The sequence below is a fragment of the Penicillium longicatenatum genome (genome assembly GCF_028827895.1).
Source record: "Penicillium longicatenatum strain IBT 33135 chromosome Unknown contig_4_segment0_segment0, whole genome shotgun sequence".
Classification (NCBI taxonomy): domain Eukaryota; kingdom Fungi; phylum Ascomycota; class Eurotiomycetes; order Eurotiales; family Aspergillaceae; genus Penicillium; species Penicillium longicatenatum.
This window is the reverse complement of record NW_026643122.1, coordinates 3,062,900-3,080,144: the sequence shown is the minus strand read 5'-3', so window position 1 is coordinate 3,080,144 and position 17,245 is coordinate 3,062,900. Positions and strand designations below refer to the sequence as shown.

The window sequence follows — 17,245 nt, the reverse complement described above, 5'->3', positions numbered from 1 at the left end:
TAAAGGTGCAGTGGAATGTGACTAGACTCAATTTGTAAGAAGATTTACTGAGGTACCGAGGTACCGACGTTCCTCATAGAGCAACAATACACCTACACTGCGTAGGTAACGCAGGACTTCCATCAAGTTGATCATCCATCCATGAATATGACCATACGACCACACGGATCTGGTAATTATCTGAGAGGAGTCTGAGAGAAGGCTTTAATCTCCCAAAAAGGAGATTTCCATGATGCCGGTGCTTGTCTGCTCGTATCTGGAGTCGCTAGGACAACATACAGAGGTGTTACCATTATGATTTCGATTGGCGATTGCAAAGCTTAGACGCATCCGCACCAGAAGTGCTATGTTTACATGGTCAGCCAATGTGAATGAACTCCACATTGCGTTACAACTAGGCGACACTCGAACATTGTCATAGAAAGTAGAATAAGTACTAATAGGAGCAGATACTCCCCTCGTAACCCAGTAAAAGGCAATGAAACCTGGGAATATACAAATGTGCGGCGGTAGGTAGAAGATCAAGGTAGAGAAGTTCGCCTAGATAATACCGACGGTGAAAGTGGTCTGTCCACGGCCGGAACCAAATGCCTATATCTACGGTTGATTTCCAGTTGAAACATCAGCCACTAAATGCATTGATAAATATGATAGTTGATTGATATGGCGCTCAAGTCCATTAGTTAGGTACCCCACATATTTGGTACTTTCTCATATGATAAATAAGATATGCACATCGAAATTTCCATTCGTATGTTGGGAAAAACTGAATGGATTGATCGCATCAAAGTCGAACCCAGTACCATCTATATGGATACGTGAATGTGAATGAACATAATGAATTATTGTATGATGAAAAATTTAATGTTTCTTCCGAAGCTTTGATGGGATTACTGCATAATATTGTGAGTATGAGAAATGGCGAAACGACGAATTTTGACACTTGCAGCCTGCGATACAAGCCAAACCAACTCATGAGTTGAACCACATCTTGACCAGTCGTAATCCTATGTTATAGTCCACATCTATGTAATACCTCCAGGGACTCAAAGCAACGTGAATAACCTGACATTCCCAGTCGAAGGTGACTGCCGCATTAGGACTAATAACACGAAGTCTCTTCACAAAATCGTCAACAAGGATGCACCCAACGATAATTTCAAAGATAGCTGTAAATGAAACGAAGGCAGCTGGGCCAATATCTGCCCATCGTAGAGTGTTACGAGGCGACATACTAATGTCCTTTTCCCCCGTGACCAGGTTCATAAAAATGCTAAAAACCGCCATTAACACAGGGAATAAAGCCACTAATGTCAATACGGTAAACACAATACCAATAGCCAAGATTGGACCTTCATGCTGATAGGTAGGTTCATATCCAGGATCAATGAACAGCCAGTTGCGAGAGCATATTTGCTCCGCCGAGCAGGTCGAAGCTCCAGGTGAAGCGTCAATTTGGGATGTCACACAATCGTAACTCGGATTCGGTGCACGGAGGCCCCAGCGAGAGGAAATGCCAGAAGGAAAATTGACATGCCATATATACAATGAAGCAATCCACTGTAACGCTGCTAGGCCGTATAGGATTCCCCGTGCAATCTTTTGTCCACGAGGATTCTTCCGAAAGGCGCATGAATATGGGTGGTAATTGAGCGAGCTGGCATATTTCCATGGGATGACCCAGCCAGTTATGAAAGGAGTTGCAGCACTATCTGGCGCGGCAGCTAGTTTCCCAAAACCCACCCACCACCAGACGAACGAGCCTAGATCAAAAAGCACGAGTAGCCAACTAAACAGCCGACTTCTCCGATGCCTTTGCAAGGCTTTTTCTTCGAGCTATATAAGGCTTTTTGCAGTAGCCCAAATTGAAAAAGTGATCCTAGGATGAAGGTAGCAATTGCGCCCCAGCTAGTGAGAAGAGTGGGCCAAATGGCCGAATCACGCGCAGTGGACGGAATGACCTTATAATCTTCAAAGCAGCTTATGACTTCACACCAGTCCCAGGTAATGTCACTACCCTTTTGGTTGTCAAACAACTTGTCACTGCCAAGATACCCGACATTGTGTTCCTGAAATCCTGAAATGCTGGTATCGTTTAAAGTGACTCGTATGGCGCTGCAATTTGTAGTAGCGGATGCTGATATGTCGTAGCATTCCTTGAATCTAGTGTTCTTATAGAGCGTGTACTCTGGGCTATCGGTGGTATATCCGCCTATATTGCGAGTTTTGACAGCGAATATGACGGTGAAAGCTACTGCGGCTCCGATAAAACAGGTCATTAAAATGACGCCAGCTGACACCAGTCCCCAAACAATATTGCGGTCACGCCTTCTATCCATTTTCGGAGGCGCAGAAGGAAAATTGCAATCATCTTGACAAAGTGAGTGATCGTGAATTTTGGGTGATAGTAAGGAATGAAGAGCACTTACAGTCTCCACGAACACCATGGTTATATGGTAGTTGATCATACTGGTAGCCTGTTGCCAGTTCCTGCAGCCGCGACATGATGATGTGGGGGGTTGAATACAAGGTTCGTCTTACTAGTCACCAGTTCAAGGAGAGCTACTCCCGGTATATAAATATTTCCGTTGAGAGAATGAATATATTCAAAGAGCCTATTAAGTCCTACCCGACCGAATTGTGTCTTTTCATATCAAGCTTGCGGTTCGTATATGCATGCAGCCCCTGGTCCAAAATGAAAAAAGTGCAAGTCTCGCTACAAGAACCCCGCGGAATGATTCAACATTTGGACTGATGAGGAGAAGCAAATAATGCCAAGCGCGCCAAGAGAATGCGTTGGCGTCGGCCTTTCAGCCTCATGCGCCCCTTCCTTTCCATTTATTCTAGTCTGCAGAGTTGCCCGGTGGGAATAGGGCCCGTTCTTTGCATGAACTAATGGTCTCCCACAGGGCTATTGGTAGCCCAACCCAGCCCCCTGAGCTAACTTAGTCATAGAGAATTACGAAATCATCAAGTAAGTAATCCGAAGCTCTGATTTAATTTTATTAATCCGCATCCGAGCGGACGGCTCACGTGATCCATAGCAGTGGCACGCATCTTTCTGCCGTCTATTAAGCCTTAATAAAATGCCCTCCTAAGCCTTGAAAAAAATAAACCCCTCAAAAAACCACTTAGGTTAACCTACGCGCAGAAAATCAGAGTGAATATAATTTTCCTTTTTTTATGCGACCTCCTAGGATCAATAGTTAGACATCGTTAAAACCTAAAAATGGGCCTAGAGTCAGGCCTAAAGCCTAACCCACTGTGGGCTTTGGGCCATGGGGCCCCACAAAAAGCCTAACTTTACATAAAACTGGTCTTGGCGCTCATAAATCTGCTGACTAGTAATAGAAAAATGCACAAAAAGACTGTATATTTTGATTTTTTACTAAAATAAGTAAATGTTTGTACTGTTTGTAAATTAGTGGGCCCCCAATGGGCCCCCAACAATGGGCCGAGCAACGGGCCCAAAACCCAACCCATTTGTGGGTTTTGGCGATGTCTAACCCCGCAAGCCGACCTCAACCGAATACTATACCTCTGCTCTAGGAATCTGAGTGGGATGCGGACAAGATCTACGAAGGATCTCATTAAAGGAGGGCCAAGTAATGCAAGTATAAGACAGGTGGATTTCGTTTGGGCCGTTGTGACTCAAAAGGATCAAGCAGCCAAACAGTATAGTTTTAAGGAAGACTTCCGCGAGAATCCCTTTCTTGAAGCTTTAAATTTTGCAGCTCATGCGATACCCACGGCTTCGCGGTCATGACCTTCAGCAAGATCCATTGATTTCGGCTGGCGTACAATTAACTGAGGCTGAGGAAAACTGTCCCGATTGATTTGTTAGGCTAATCGGCACAATGCCCGAAGTTTGCAAGCTGTACAAACATGCCAAACAGTAGCGCGGATCGGAATTCCCGGATTATAGTGTGCATTCTATAAGAGAGGCGAAATTTTGTTCTAATACAAACCATACAAACACAGGAGCTGAGCCCGGGAGTTCCGAGTTGCCGCGCGTTTATTGGTTGAACCTCCTAATGAAAAGGCAAATCTTGCCTGATTCGTACGGTGCAAACTTGCCAAACGGAAAAATCCAGATCGCCTTTAGTTTGCAGATGTACAGATCATACTTTGAACACGTGAATTCAAGATATAAGTATACCACGATTCCCAGATGAGAAGATCTAGTAGGACACAACAAAAAATTCTACTTGAACGTCAAAAACTTCGCAATCAAAGGTAAATTTCCATTCCTCTCTACCCGTTTAAATCTCCCTAGAGGCGTCTTTAAATGAACATAGATTGCAATCCACATTCCTTGGGTTCCGATCAAACAATCTATCCAAGATCAAGTCATCGAGTGGTGTTTTTCTTTTCGAAGTTCATTGGGTGTTTACTGATTCTCGGTCTGCAGAAGTTTGACTAAGAAAAGAGTCTTCCACATCCTACCATTTTATCAGAACGGAATCACTACATGTGAGTGAAAATTGAAGTCAGTTTTCTGTTTAAAAAAACTCACGTATCCCTCAAGCAACATAATGACTCGTCCTCTTCTACAAAGGATGAATCGATTCGTTGAGTTCATTAATTCAGGCGATGAAACCATAGGACAAGAGGTAGTTTCCGAAGCAGCCGTGTTCCACGTTCCGTTTTCGGATACCCCACTGAAAGGATTGCCTGGATATATGCAAGTTCTCGGCATGATGCGCTCCGCCTACCCAGATATCCAGTGGACACTTGATGATACAATCATCGAGGACGATAGAGTTGTAGCGCAGTTTACTCTGCGTGGAACTCACGAAGGCGAATTCTTTGGTGTTCCGGCTTCTGGAAAAAAAATCCAGGCACGAGCTATGAACATCTATCGATTCACAGATGGAATGATTGTGGAGGAGACTGGCTTGCCTGATCTGTTTGGGATAATGCTGCAAATTGGGGCTGTAAACCCGCCGGGTGCTCATTAGGGAATTTCCAGGGTGCTTTGAGAATGTCACTCCGAGATTCAACATTTATTGTCAATCTTTTTAATGCGTACTGTAGACGAAAGCTGTACTATTGCAGTAGAAAACTAACCCGGTAGGCTAATATGGTTCTCGCTCATGCTTTCCAAGGCTCTTGCTCCCTCACGCCGCTTTCATTCGTTACATAATTGAGCGTCTGCCCACAGCGCTATCACCCAGGTATAGACATCGCCAAAACCCACAAAGCCCAAAGCCCATAGTGGGTTGGGCTTAAGATATATATAAAGCCTGTTAGGTCAGGTGACCACAACAACCATATCCTCTCTCTCTAGATAGACTCAGACTCTCCCTTCTCCATTCCACACAATCATATCATTCTGATACGCACGTTACATCTCGCACGTTCGTAGAAAGCCCAAAGCCCACAGTGGGTTGGGCTTTGGGCCCGACTCTGGGCCCATTTTCAGGTTTTGGCGATGTCTACCCAGGTACGCTAATAGACATCCAGGGCCTTGATCGTGTGTAGATATGAACGGCAGCCGGTTTCACGATAATTACTTGTTTCGGCCCCAATAGCTCAAAAGGATCCACAATATGCCCCTACCCCGGGAAACTACCGGAGCCCTTATGCTACACAGTCTGACCGTAGTCCCTCGCCGTCTATCTCGCTCGAAGACGAGCCCAACCCCGCATCTGAGTGGGATGCGGACAAGATCTACGACGAGGATCCGCCAAGCTATATCCACTACTTCATAGAATGAAGTTCCGTGTAAGATACGGTATTATACATAATGTAATCGTTTTGGAATTAAAAAAGATCTATTCTTAGAAAAGGCTGATTTACGCCTTATCTCAATATAGATTAACGTGGTTCTAGGTATATGCCAACAAATAAAGCGTGAGTGTCTAGGGGGTAATCTATTTTCGAATTCTAGTATAGCGATGACAGGGAGTCTTTTATATAGTCGAAAGTAGACTGCGACATCGCCCGTCCACGGTGGGCCTTGGGCGTTTCGGGTTCGGGTACGCCCGCCCATTCTTGTCCATGGGCATCGCCCATGATGGGCTGGGCAATGCCCACTCGCTTAATTGTACATAAAATCGCCAAAGATGGACGCATAACCTGCTGACTTATCGGTGTCACATACATAAGAAAACTGGAAATATGGTATAAATCACGTGTTGACTGCCAAGAAAGGCCCATGGATGGGCGTAGTGGGCGTTGGGCGTTGGGCCCTACTAGGCCCGTCCATGGGCGATGTCGCAGTCTAAGCGAGACTAAGTAAGGTTCTATCCCGTTTATTCTCTTTCACTTAGTATATCTTATATTCCCTAGGTTGGACAATAACTACGAATGTTGATGATTCAACGTGGACTTTATCCACCAGCGGCGGCTATTGGCGCAACAGTTAGTGGTGTATTAAATATCGTATCAATTACCGTATCACATATCATATCAGCATTTTCAATGAGAGGATCGTAGGAGTATTTCAATGTTGATAGTGAGTGTAGAGGGTTCAGGCCCAAGAGAGAGAGGAAAGATGGGACAGCTGAGGTCGTCAAGCAATTAGTATGCTAATACTTAGCCCTTCTTCATTGACCAGATGAAAGTGTCCCTAAATACAGAATGTGGCGAAACGGTTTACAAGCGTAGGCTTTAGTTTTCAGAAGTAAATGACGGTTTTTGGGCGTATAGCGCACGTTTACCCCTTGTTCTCTTCTTTGCTTCGCCATCCCTAGCAATATGAGATTTTCCTGTCTCCTCATTTGTCTCTGCGACCTCGCCGCCGGTTTTAGTTACTTCCGGGACTCACACTGCCAAATCAGCGCCAAGCCTCTCTCTGTTTGGTCCTGGACTCGTGGTATCTGGCGAGTCACGTGTTTCTCGAGTGGCTTCTGCCGTTTTCGCCGTTCTAAAATCCAAGGCAGCTGCTTCTAGTACGTGTGATTTGTAAAGACACACGTGATGCCCAAGGTAGGCTGTGAAATGGGAATTGGTTAGCCAATCATACTCATTTAACACCCTGCTTTTGAACCGATGTGCATTGTTCAAAGTTCAAACAGCCAAAGAAACTACCGCATGTCTGATTCTTGTCAGCGTGACGCTAGGAAAAGAATTGGGAGAAATGACGAACGGAAAGACAAAGAAGAGCAAGTAAACAAATACGATCTGTGGCAGACAGAAGGAAAGGGAGTGAACACAAAACAGCTGTATTGTGGGATGTAGAGAAGAGAACGAAAACGCAAGAGGCGACAGGACTAATCTACAATACAGAAATTTATTGTGAATCGTCATCTGCAGATGCACTGTCTACAAGCAAGGCAATTGGGCTACACAAACTGTTCTATTATTGGAATCATGCAAGACTGATGTCTCCTTCCCTCATGCAGGACTGCAAAGCTGGCGTGAAACAAAATGTGATCATGCGCCAATAAGAATACGAGGGACGTCAGCGTGGCACCTGGAATTTCCCGGACTATTTAATCGACAATAGAAAATTTCCTTTCAGTTCTTTCTATCTATCACCAAGCTCCCTATTGTTTCGGGCGGTACTCCATATTCAGTACAATGTGCGGGATAAGTGCCTTTCTTGAGCTCTCCCCAGAGGGATCCATTGATGCTACCTCGCAGAGGAAAGAAATTCAGAAGGAATTAGACGAAAGTCTAGACATAATTGCTCACCGTGGACCCGATGCACGCGGTCGCTGGCTCTCCGACGACCACCGAGTTGGTGAGTTTATTTATGCTTGACACCGTTCACTCAAATTTACATATCGATCCTAGGACTTGGTCATGTTCGGCTATCAATTATTGATTTGAGTTTTACCGGAAACCAGCCATTTCACGAAGGAACCAAGTTCCATGCCGTTGTCAACGGAGAGCTCTACGACCACGAGCTATATCGCGAAAAATTGGCCAAGGAGTACCAATTCGTCGGCAACTCTGACTGTGAGATCGTAATGGCACTCTACAAACACTATGGTATTTCATGTTTGTCGCATCTGAGAGGAGAATTCGATTTCGTACTCTGGGATGCAAAGCGTCAGTTGCTTCTCGCAGCGAGAGATCGATATGGAATTAAATCGCTTTACTATACTGTTATCAATGGTTTTTTATTGGTGGCCACTGAAATGAAGTCATTCTTGGCTTTTGGATGGAAGCCCGAATGGGATATCCGAACGCTGCGCGATCAGAGCTGGCGAGTTGAGTCAAAGACTTATTTCCGGGGAGTTCATCGGGTATATTGCGTCTGCCGTGAGTTTTGAAAGCCATGCTAATCTAAAATTTCAACATTTAGGTCCTTCCTGGCCATTACTTGATCGTGCGAAACGGTGAAGACGAAGGTCAAAGGCCGTATTGGGATCTTGATTATCCTAACAAGGTAAAGCCCCAGATTCAAACTTTCTCTCATAAACTGATAGCCGGCAGTTTACCAGAGAATTGCGTTGTGAATCCGAAATGATTCAAGGAGTGCGGGACCATTTACTGGAAGCTGTGAAGGTTCGGTTGAAGGCCGATGTTCCTGTTGCCGTCTACCTCAGCGGAGGCTTAGATTCTTCATCAGTCGCGGGAATGGTCGCTCATCTTATGAAAGAGGGAACTAAACTCGGCTCCGAATTCAATACAGCGCCCTCTAGCATGAAATGCTTTACTGTTCAGTTTGAGGAAGACAGCGGAGCGGACGAATCAAGTGGGTCTCCCTTTCTTTTTCAAGAATCGCCCGTGCCGAGAATACAAATTGAATGATTCTTTTAAAGATGTTGCTCGACGAACCGCTGAATGGCTGGGCGTGGATTTCCATCCCGTGAAAATGGACGAGACAGCCTTGGCAAGCCGATTCGAGGACACTGTATGGAATAGTGAAGTTCCCCTTCCGGATCTAAACGGAATAGCCCGGATGGGCCTTGCTGAAACAGTACACGCCCATGGTATCAAGGTCGTCATCACCGGTAAGTAAAATCGTCTATCTGAAATAGATCACATTCATTTGTATGTTGCTGAAACCCTCTATCTTATATTTAGGAGAGGGGTCAGACGAACATTTTGCGGGCTATCCTTCATTTAAGGCTGACGGTTTGTGTGAGCCTGATTATTCCTGGCCAGCCAGTGATTTCGGCAGAGTCGAGCGCGAAGAAGCGGTGGTCAAGGTCAGAGGAGAGGCGGGCTTGGGAGAGTTTGGTGAACGCAGTACTAATATACCAGCATCCGCCAAACGAGTCCATCAGAATGTAGATGTCGCCGGTGCCACCGAAAGGGTCGGAAGCTTGCCATTTGCGAATTGGACAGATTGCTTCGAAGCCGAACAGCCCGAGGTGCGTCTGATTGATGGACTCAGTGGAGCCGTTCGCGATGCTATCACCAAGAAGTGGCATCCCCTTCATGCAGGCCTATATCTCAACACAAAACTATTCCTTCCTCACTTCATATTGCGCTATAACGGGGATAATGTTGATATGGTCAGCCAAGTGGAAAGTCGCTGCCCCTTTCTAGATCATCATTTAACAGAATACGTGAATGGTCTTCCACCTAGCTTGAAGTTGAAATACGACCCGTCTACGAAATCATTTCGAGAAAAGCATATCTTGCGCGAAGCGGCAAAGCCTTTCATCACCGAGGAGATCTATAATCGCACCAAGAAACCTTTCCTTGGTCCACAAAAATTCTATCCTGGTGGGCCATTACACCAAACTATCACACGTTTAGTGACGAAAGAAAATGTGGAAAGTCTGGGATTCGCTGATTGGGATCTGGCGGAGCAAGCATTGAAGAAAGGCTTTTATGGAAACTACGAGCCCCTTGCCTTCAGGCGGGCTATGACTATCGCTCAATTCATTGTACTCGGTCAACGATTTGGTGTTAAGACAGCAGCATCGCAACCAAATTGAGGATTCATCGGCTTTGCAGAAACTATTCCCATGTATCTATTCTTGATTCATATTTCCGTATTATCTACAAATTTGCAATGACCGATAACCATGAATTTAGAAATGCGTGGCACTGAACAGCCCTCTCAGTCCTTAATCTGCTAAATAACCAAGAAAATCTACGTAATACTAATTGGATATCTCTCTCGAATTGCCGTACCAAACTTGTAGATCAAAATTGGAGCCGGCGTCAGACCCAAAGCAATGAAACCCAACAAGGAATTTCCCCAACCAAGACCCAAAGCTGAATACATGCTAGGTCCCGCCAGAGGCAGGAATGCACCAAACAGGCACCTCATAGCCGTCAAGCCAGCCACAGCGGATGCAGCATATGCACCAGAGGCATCGATAAAATATGTCTGGATTGGTGCAAAGATGCCAATCATGCCGAGCCCGAAAGGGAACAAGCCAATTATGGGAACAATCCAATGCACATGCTTGTCTGCAGTCCAGCCGTACCAGAAAAAGCTGATAGGGATAAATGGAGCGAAGAAAAGGCAGGGAGCAAGCCGCATTTCGGGCTTATATACTCCGTTATTTGCCTTCGTTAAACGAATCACGGTCGGGTCGGAAATCTTCGCAACGAGGAAGTTTCCGAGACCAAACCCAATCCCTATCCCTAGGTATGCGAGTCCACATAGCTCCACAGGCCAGCCATAGTTATCCGTGAATAGCGTGCTCATAGTGGTGAAAAGAAGGTAGAGTAGACCAAAGATGAAGGACATATAAAGGGCGAGTAGGAAAAAGATTGGCGAACAGAGAATCTTAAACAGTCGCTTCATACCTTGCACAATAAGCGCTCGAGTTTTAGGCGGGTAAAGACTTTGAAAATGTTCTTGACCAGGCTCCTTGCGTAGAGCCATTGTTTTCCGATGTATCAGGACAGATGGGTTGGTTTCCTGGCCGATGACAACATTGACGCAGGTCATCACTCCACACGTAATAAGGAGAACCCAGTACACCCATCTCCAGCCTGCGCGCTGTGAAATAAAACCGCCCAGGATGGGTCCTACAATAGGTCCAATGAGTGGCCCAAATGTAAACATTGCATTGGCCTTTCCGCGCTGGTGGATGGGGAAGAGATCGGCAATAACTCCGCCGCCTACGCTCAGGCATGCAGAGCCGCCGACTCCAGCCAAAAACCGGAAGATGATCAAACTTGCAATATTTGGTGACAAGGCACAGCCAATATGCCATAGTGTGAAAAATACATCCATGATGTTCAGGACCGGTTGACGTCCATAGATCTCGCTCAAAGTAGACAGAATTAAAGGACCGACCTGATATCTTTAGTAAGGTTCATGTTGTGGGTGGTATTGGACTTGACCTACTGCAAATCCGAGGACGAACACGCTAACTGAGAACGAGCTAAGGATGGTCGAGGTAACGCCGAAATCGGCATCCATCAAAGAGGTACCGGGAGCAGGAATGGAGGAGGCTAAAGGACTGAGCACAATATCAGCATCAAAAACTTCTTCTATAAATCCACCACAACTATACCTTAAAAATGTAATTATGCTGACCATGCCCAGAATGAGCCATTTGCGGCTATCGGGAAAGTTTCTATGGAGCATGGGCATTAGATTCAATAGGCACTGCAGGCCGCATACCAGAAGTCAACTTACTGTGGATTAAGAGGATCTTCTTCAGAGTCCCACCCAACAAGCCCTTTGTCAAAATCGGATATTCTTAAGTTCTGTTGCACTGATTTCTTTTCGCCCGCGCTCGAGGATTCAGGATCTTTCTCCATGGCAAGCTCCAATTGGAAGGTGAAATCACTATAAGACTGGGATTTGAAAGAAAAAAAAAAAAACTGAGCTCATTGAAGTCTAATGGCCTTTTATGAACCTTGTCGAGATTCTTGATCGGATTTTCGCAGTGTTAACGCCGGGTCACATGGGGTGACTCGGTAACGAAGAATCTCAAGCGCTAGAGATAATGGGAATCATTTGTAGCCATCCCCCACTTAGCGATCTTATTTTTCTCAAGGTGTCCAATTGGATAATGCTGACAAAATATTTTGCGTTTGTTGGTCTCTAGCACCTCTCGGAGAGCAAGTGTCACCCGAACAGTTGATCTATCGGCGTCCGATCAAGAGCGAGCAAAGCAAGTGTCCGGAGATGTATTCGGAGATGTAAAATTACACCGGTAACATTACAAAGCCTACTTGGGCTCTGCTTTGGTGGGATTAAATATATTGTATCCTGACAGGTGTCAAACACCAGAAATGTTTTCTGCTGCGAAGGCATTCAATCCAAGATTTGTGTCCACAGTCCATTGGAATTCCGATCTTGCAATTTTCTCTACATCGTGCCCCACGGGCATTGGATGCTGTATTGAGACATCGTTGAAATACATTTATATCGTTTACGTCCACCAATAGAAATATTCATTTATGGGCACTTACCAACTAATGCCTACTCGAACCATAATGATTGAAAAGTTACCTCGATTGAAATAAATAATTCGGATTCGAAGGTCTTCCACCACAAGGTTCAAGACTCAAGGTTCCAAGGTTGCCCAAGTTTAAATGTTATATGTCGCTGGGGCGGAGTGTCATAGAATATACTCATGAATAGTATCAAAGCTGCCTAGAAATCCAAGAGATACTTGCAAGATGCAATTCAGGCTTTGAATTAGGTAGTAAACCATAACTGAGAGTTCGGTTGCAGATGGGGACTAATGCCGCGTTGCTGCATTTGGTTGTCCCATTGGGTCTGTGCATTAAGAGAGTCAAACTCCACCATCACTCTTGAAGCAAATTCATGGATCAAGGTCTCAAGCCAAAGGAAAAACTCACCCAGTCAATTACGCCATTCAGATCGACGATATCCGCAAGCATGTCTGTCGATAACGGTGACTCGGTCTCAATATCTGTGGTGGGGTGAAGAGGGAAGTCGCTCTTTGCAGTGGTGCAGGAAATTGATGGACATGTGGTCTCAAATATTTGCTCAGTATTGGCAGGCTCGGTGTCTAAAATCTCTACTCAGCGGGATATCCATCAATGCCCTCCCAAAAGGAAGGGCAGAAGAAAGCTGCTTATAGAGAAAGAACTTACGTGGTGATTCAACCGATTCTGATTGGTCATTGCCATTCAATGGCATCGTTGTTCGGTGTTCTCTGACTCTCTTCAGGACAGATTTCACGACGTCAAACACCACACCTGCCTTGTGCGTTTCGGTGCGCCAATCGGTCCAGATGGTATAAGACTCTTCTAATGCCTTAAGTAAATCTCGGCGACCATCGTATGCATCCGGATCAATACCCGGAGATAGAGTCTGCCTCGATCCAATCTTTGGGTTTATCCCAAGACAAATTATAATAGCGGCGAGGAGAAAGTCGTACGTTGCCGCACACATGATTTTCCACTTCTGCCCCCACAAGAACCCACCCGGTCGGGATTCGTGGTACATGTAAGATTGATGACTGATGATCCTCAAGGATGCGTCGATACATCTTTTATAAGAGGTCGGCTGGGTACTCATGAATCGTCGGTGTAGCGAGCAACGAGCTTTTTGAAAAAGCACATCCAGCATCAGGCGCTGCAATAGCTCGTTTGGGGTTTCGGTGATAGAGTATCTATGATGCGCTTTTAACGAAGGTGGCATAGAGTCCTGTTGCTCATCAAGAGAATGATCAAGTTGAATAACAATATCTGGAGAAAGTGGGTGAATGGATACAACGCGATCTTGGATTTTTCCTAAGACTCTCAATATGCCCGTTCTCCGAATAACATAATTCAAAATGCTATTACTCTCAGGTCGAGACGGAGGTATTTGGGTCATTTCCGGGCTTAAGTCCTCGTCGCGTAAAGCCTGAGGAATCCCAGTATCTGTTTCGACTTCATTGATCGTGCGAGGTAGTCCGACTTCGAAAGACATGAGGATATCCAATTGGACGAGCATCAACCATACGCGCCGCCTGTACTCCCCAGCAAAAACAGAAATCTCTGGAAAATGCACGGGATCGCGATGATAGCCTGCTCTCATGGCGACCCGAACCATTGTCGTGAACACTAGGTAATTTGCGAATTGGTTTTCTTGGCGTTCCATAAGTTTACCGAAGAAGTGTAGCATTAAAGCTTCGACTGTGTTCACAGTCGGCTTTGTATAGTCGGATAGCATGAGACAATGAGCGCTCTTGTGTCGAAAAAAAGACATGTCTTCTTGTGACTGAGAAGTGCTGTTCTTTGGATCACGGGAAAAGATCAAGTGACATGTAGAAATACACATCATACTGTATAGAATGCTTAGCCAGTTAAGGGAGACACTCGAAGTATCTTCCCAGAAGCAATTATACTGTTTTTGATGTTAGTGCAAGGCTAATTTCCGTGGGAGATACGCACTTCTTTCTCAAATGTCGGCGCATGAGTGATCACTATCATCGTTAGCAAAATGGTAATCGAACCGCCTGGAAAGAATTGATATACATCCAAAGAAGTCCATTATGTTAAAAAAGCGGGAAACAAGGCGATCAACAACGGTTCTTGATGGCACGGACTGCAAAAGTTCATCCCGGGTAAGGCCATTGTGGGTTCCCATTAACAAGTCATGCGACCTGTCAGCTTGGCTTTGCTGCAGCAGTGGCCGTCGAATTTCTGGGCCACTTCCGAACTTGAGTTTGGCAATATACATTAGGATGGGAATACTACCGTAATCATCCACGAAGGGGACAACTCACATCGCCCGCGATGACAGCCCAGTGCTCGCCGCCAACGTTATTGGTTTCGCCCTGATGGGTCCAAATGCGCCCCACTGAGCCTTCAGAAGAATGAGCTTCTTCTGCCGGCGAGGAAGTACAGGACACCTGCGCTGGTTCTTGCCTTTCAACAAGAGATCCAACAACACTCTCTAGGTGCCTGACTCGATCCTGCACATGGTGGGAGAGAGGTTGGCGGGGTCGACTAGTCCTTCTCGCAGAATAAACACAATCAGGAGTTCGTCCCTTTCGCACGCACATCTGACATGGCTGATTTCGATCGCATTTCACTCTATGACGGTGGTTATAAGACTGTTTATTGTGGCTCGGACCAGCCACTATAGAGCAACGGGGCTTACTTTCGTTGCCTGCATGGAATGCATGACACAGGATGTCTTTTGGTTCGCTCCACCGGGCCTAGTCTTTCGGCCATGGCGGCTATACGCGAATGCCTAGTCAACCTTGGTGATACCGAACAATCATTCGCGAACGTTGGGGCAGGCGGTGCAACGGCAATGGTTTACTGCCAGTGACGCTTGATACCAGGTGCAGTGTTGAATGCTTGTATGTTTTAATTGCGGTCAAGAATACTCAAGTCGGTCCGTAGCCGAGAATCCGGCATTTGGTCTAAAACTTGATAAAGTTTATCTTTATCCTTGGCGTGGGTAACGACACAGATTGGATCATGACCAAACCATTCACGGTTGGGACGTTACATACTTTGCCTCTGGCTCATAATGCTTCGCCTAAATGCCTAGAGAGATTGACATATAGATAGTATTCGACATTTAGGTACGAACATAACACGAAGCCGGCACAATGTGCCGTCGGTTATTTTTAACCTTTTACCCGGATAAGCGACGGAGATGTATTGACGTGACAATACCCGGTCGGGGTCCGGACATCCTCATCTCCGAGACTCCGTCACAACAAAGGAGCCAAAAGGCAGAAAGCAGGGTGCGGTATTTCTTCGATTCAACCAGTCAGACTCGGGAATATTTTATACACATTTAATGATGAGTAACAAAGCTTACTGTGGTGATTTGGAGGGTGATGACGAATAGAAGGGTACGAAGGACACGTCCTAAATAGCCAGTGTAGGTTATATCGTCTACAAGGCTAGTATGCATAAGAAGCCCCAGGGCTAAGCGCGAAGCCAATCTTGAGCTATTTGCTTAAGGTCGGGCTTAAGAAGCCATTCTGTGTTGAAGTTCTCCCCTCCGACGTCGCGTTCGAACTCGCGGGCTTCGGACTCAGGCAACTGCCGTACATTCATTTGTCGCGCCAAGATAATAAGGCGATCAATTCTCTCCTGGCGACCCTTTCGCCATTTTTGTAGTATGGACCTCAGCGAGGATGTATTGCACTGACCGCAAATCAGTGCATATGTATAGGCGTCTTCAAAGACCTGATTGGCACTCTGTCCGGATGAAGGAGAAATGGCATGCGCCGCGTCCCCGAGAATTGTCACTCGGCCTTTCTCAGAGGTCCAGCTATTCATACGCGGGACTTCATAGAAAGGCCAGATGAAGATTGATTCCGTATCAAGTCCCGAAACAGCCTTGCGTACTACCTCTGGGAAGTTATCCGCTCCTTGTCGAAGGAAAACAACACACCCTTGCTTATCCTCCACGAAAGCCTTCCAGCCTTCGCGATCATGCTCCTCAATCTTTTTCTGCTTCACAACCATCAACTCAGATCCATCAGGAAGGTTTGGTGCGAGGATGTAGACACCATGAGTTGCGCTCATAATGGTGACAGGGAGTGCATAGTCTTTCGGAAATTTGACGTGGCTAGTTGGCACTGCCCCTGCGACAGCCACCACATTCACGAACTTGGGCTCGACGTCAGGGTGGAGATATGAACGAACGCGAGAGTGGATGCCATCCACGCTGACTAGACTGGCGGCGTGACCGACAGTGCCATCACCCCACTCCTACGACACGTCATTGTCGGACTCAGACAGGATTTTCACAAATTCCTTGCCGAAGACAATTGGAATGCGGTTTTCAGATTATTTGGCAAGAAGCTCCATTATTAGAACTTTGCGGTATACTCGAAGACCTGGGTATCCGTATTTTTCCACGCTTCCGAGCTCGTAGGAATCAAAAGGTTGATCGTCTTGTGATCGGAATTCTATGACATCGCATTGGTATCCCTGGCGTACAACCTGCTGTTACAAATCAAGGCTGGCGAGAATTCGCAGGGCATATGGTGATATGGTAATGGCATTGCCAATGTCGAGCGGCGAAGGGCGAACCTCGTACACGGTGCAAGGTACGCCCTGTTGATGTAGAGATAAGGACAAAACAAGACCGGAGAGTCCAGCGCCAATGATAGCAACGTTTTCTTGAGTCATTTTGGAGATTCGAATTATTTGGTGTGATTGGCAACTCTTCAAGACGCGTCCAAAGGCGCGACTATATAGTCATTCGTATTTCCGATCATTGCCGGTTGCCGGAAATGCAGAATGTATATGCATAGGTAGTATCGTATCACTTCCTGCTGGGTCCACATCCGGAACAAAATCATGCATAATTTGGAGTTTATACTAAGTTGGAGCTAGTGGGTCAACCGCAGCTTTCGGAGATTAGGTAGGGTCAGTTCCGATATCTTTTGCGTAAGCTCTGTTCGTCGGGATAGACACATGGTACTTAGATCAT

The 17,245-nt window shown here is 46.0% G+C and overlaps 5 protein-coding genes across 5 annotated transcripts; 2 read left to right on the top strand and 3 right to left on the bottom strand.

The window, feature by feature from the left end:
• Nucleotides 1-4,535: 4,535 nt before the first annotated feature.
• On the top strand, nt 4,536-4,961 carry N7484_007972 (ester cyclase; the record flags this gene model as incomplete). The annotated part of the gene is made up of 1 exon (XM_057118359.1): nt 4,536-4,961. One exon carries the CDS (start codon nt 4,536-4,538, stop codon nt 4,959-4,961), a length of 426 nt encoding a protein of 141 aa, XP_056971394.1.
• A 2,566-nt stretch (nt 4,962-7,527) lies between these two features.
• On the top strand, nt 7,528-9,845 carry N7484_007971 (asparagine synthetase B family protein; the record flags this gene model as incomplete). The annotated part of the gene is made up of 6 exons (XM_057118358.1): nt 7,528-7,690; nt 7,744-8,198; nt 8,258-8,341; nt 8,389-8,650; nt 8,718-8,909; nt 8,983-9,845. 6 exons carry the CDS (start codon nt 7,528-7,530, stop codon nt 9,843-9,845), a joined length of 2,019 nt encoding a protein of 672 aa, XP_056971393.1.
• Nucleotides 9,846-10,003: 158 nt separating this feature from the next.
• N7484_007970 (MFS transporter) lies at nt 10,004-11,634 on the bottom strand (the record flags this gene model as incomplete). The annotated part of the gene is made up of 4 exons (XM_057118357.1): nt 10,004-11,164; nt 11,216-11,330; nt 11,385-11,447; nt 11,510-11,634. 4 exons carry the CDS (start codon nt 11,632-11,634, stop codon nt 10,004-10,006), a joined length of 1,464 nt encoding a protein of 487 aa, XP_056971392.1.
• A 983-nt stretch (nt 11,635-12,617) lies between these two features.
• N7484_007969 (uncharacterized protein) lies at nt 12,618-13,243 on the bottom strand (the record flags this gene model as incomplete). The annotated part of the gene is made up of 3 exons (XM_057118356.1): nt 12,618-12,635; nt 12,685-12,857; nt 12,943-13,243. 3 exons carry the CDS (start codon nt 13,241-13,243, stop codon nt 12,618-12,620), a joined length of 492 nt encoding a protein of 163 aa, XP_056971391.1.
• A 2,483-nt stretch (nt 13,244-15,726) lies between these two features.
• N7484_007968 (FAD-dependent monooxygenase) lies at nt 15,727-16,941 on the bottom strand (the record flags this gene model as incomplete). The annotated part of the gene is made up of 2 exons (XM_057118355.1): nt 15,727-16,518; nt 16,843-16,941. 2 exons carry the CDS (start codon nt 16,939-16,941, stop codon nt 15,727-15,729), a joined length of 891 nt encoding a protein of 296 aa, XP_056971390.1.
• Nucleotides 16,942-17,245: the final 304 nt, after the last annotated feature.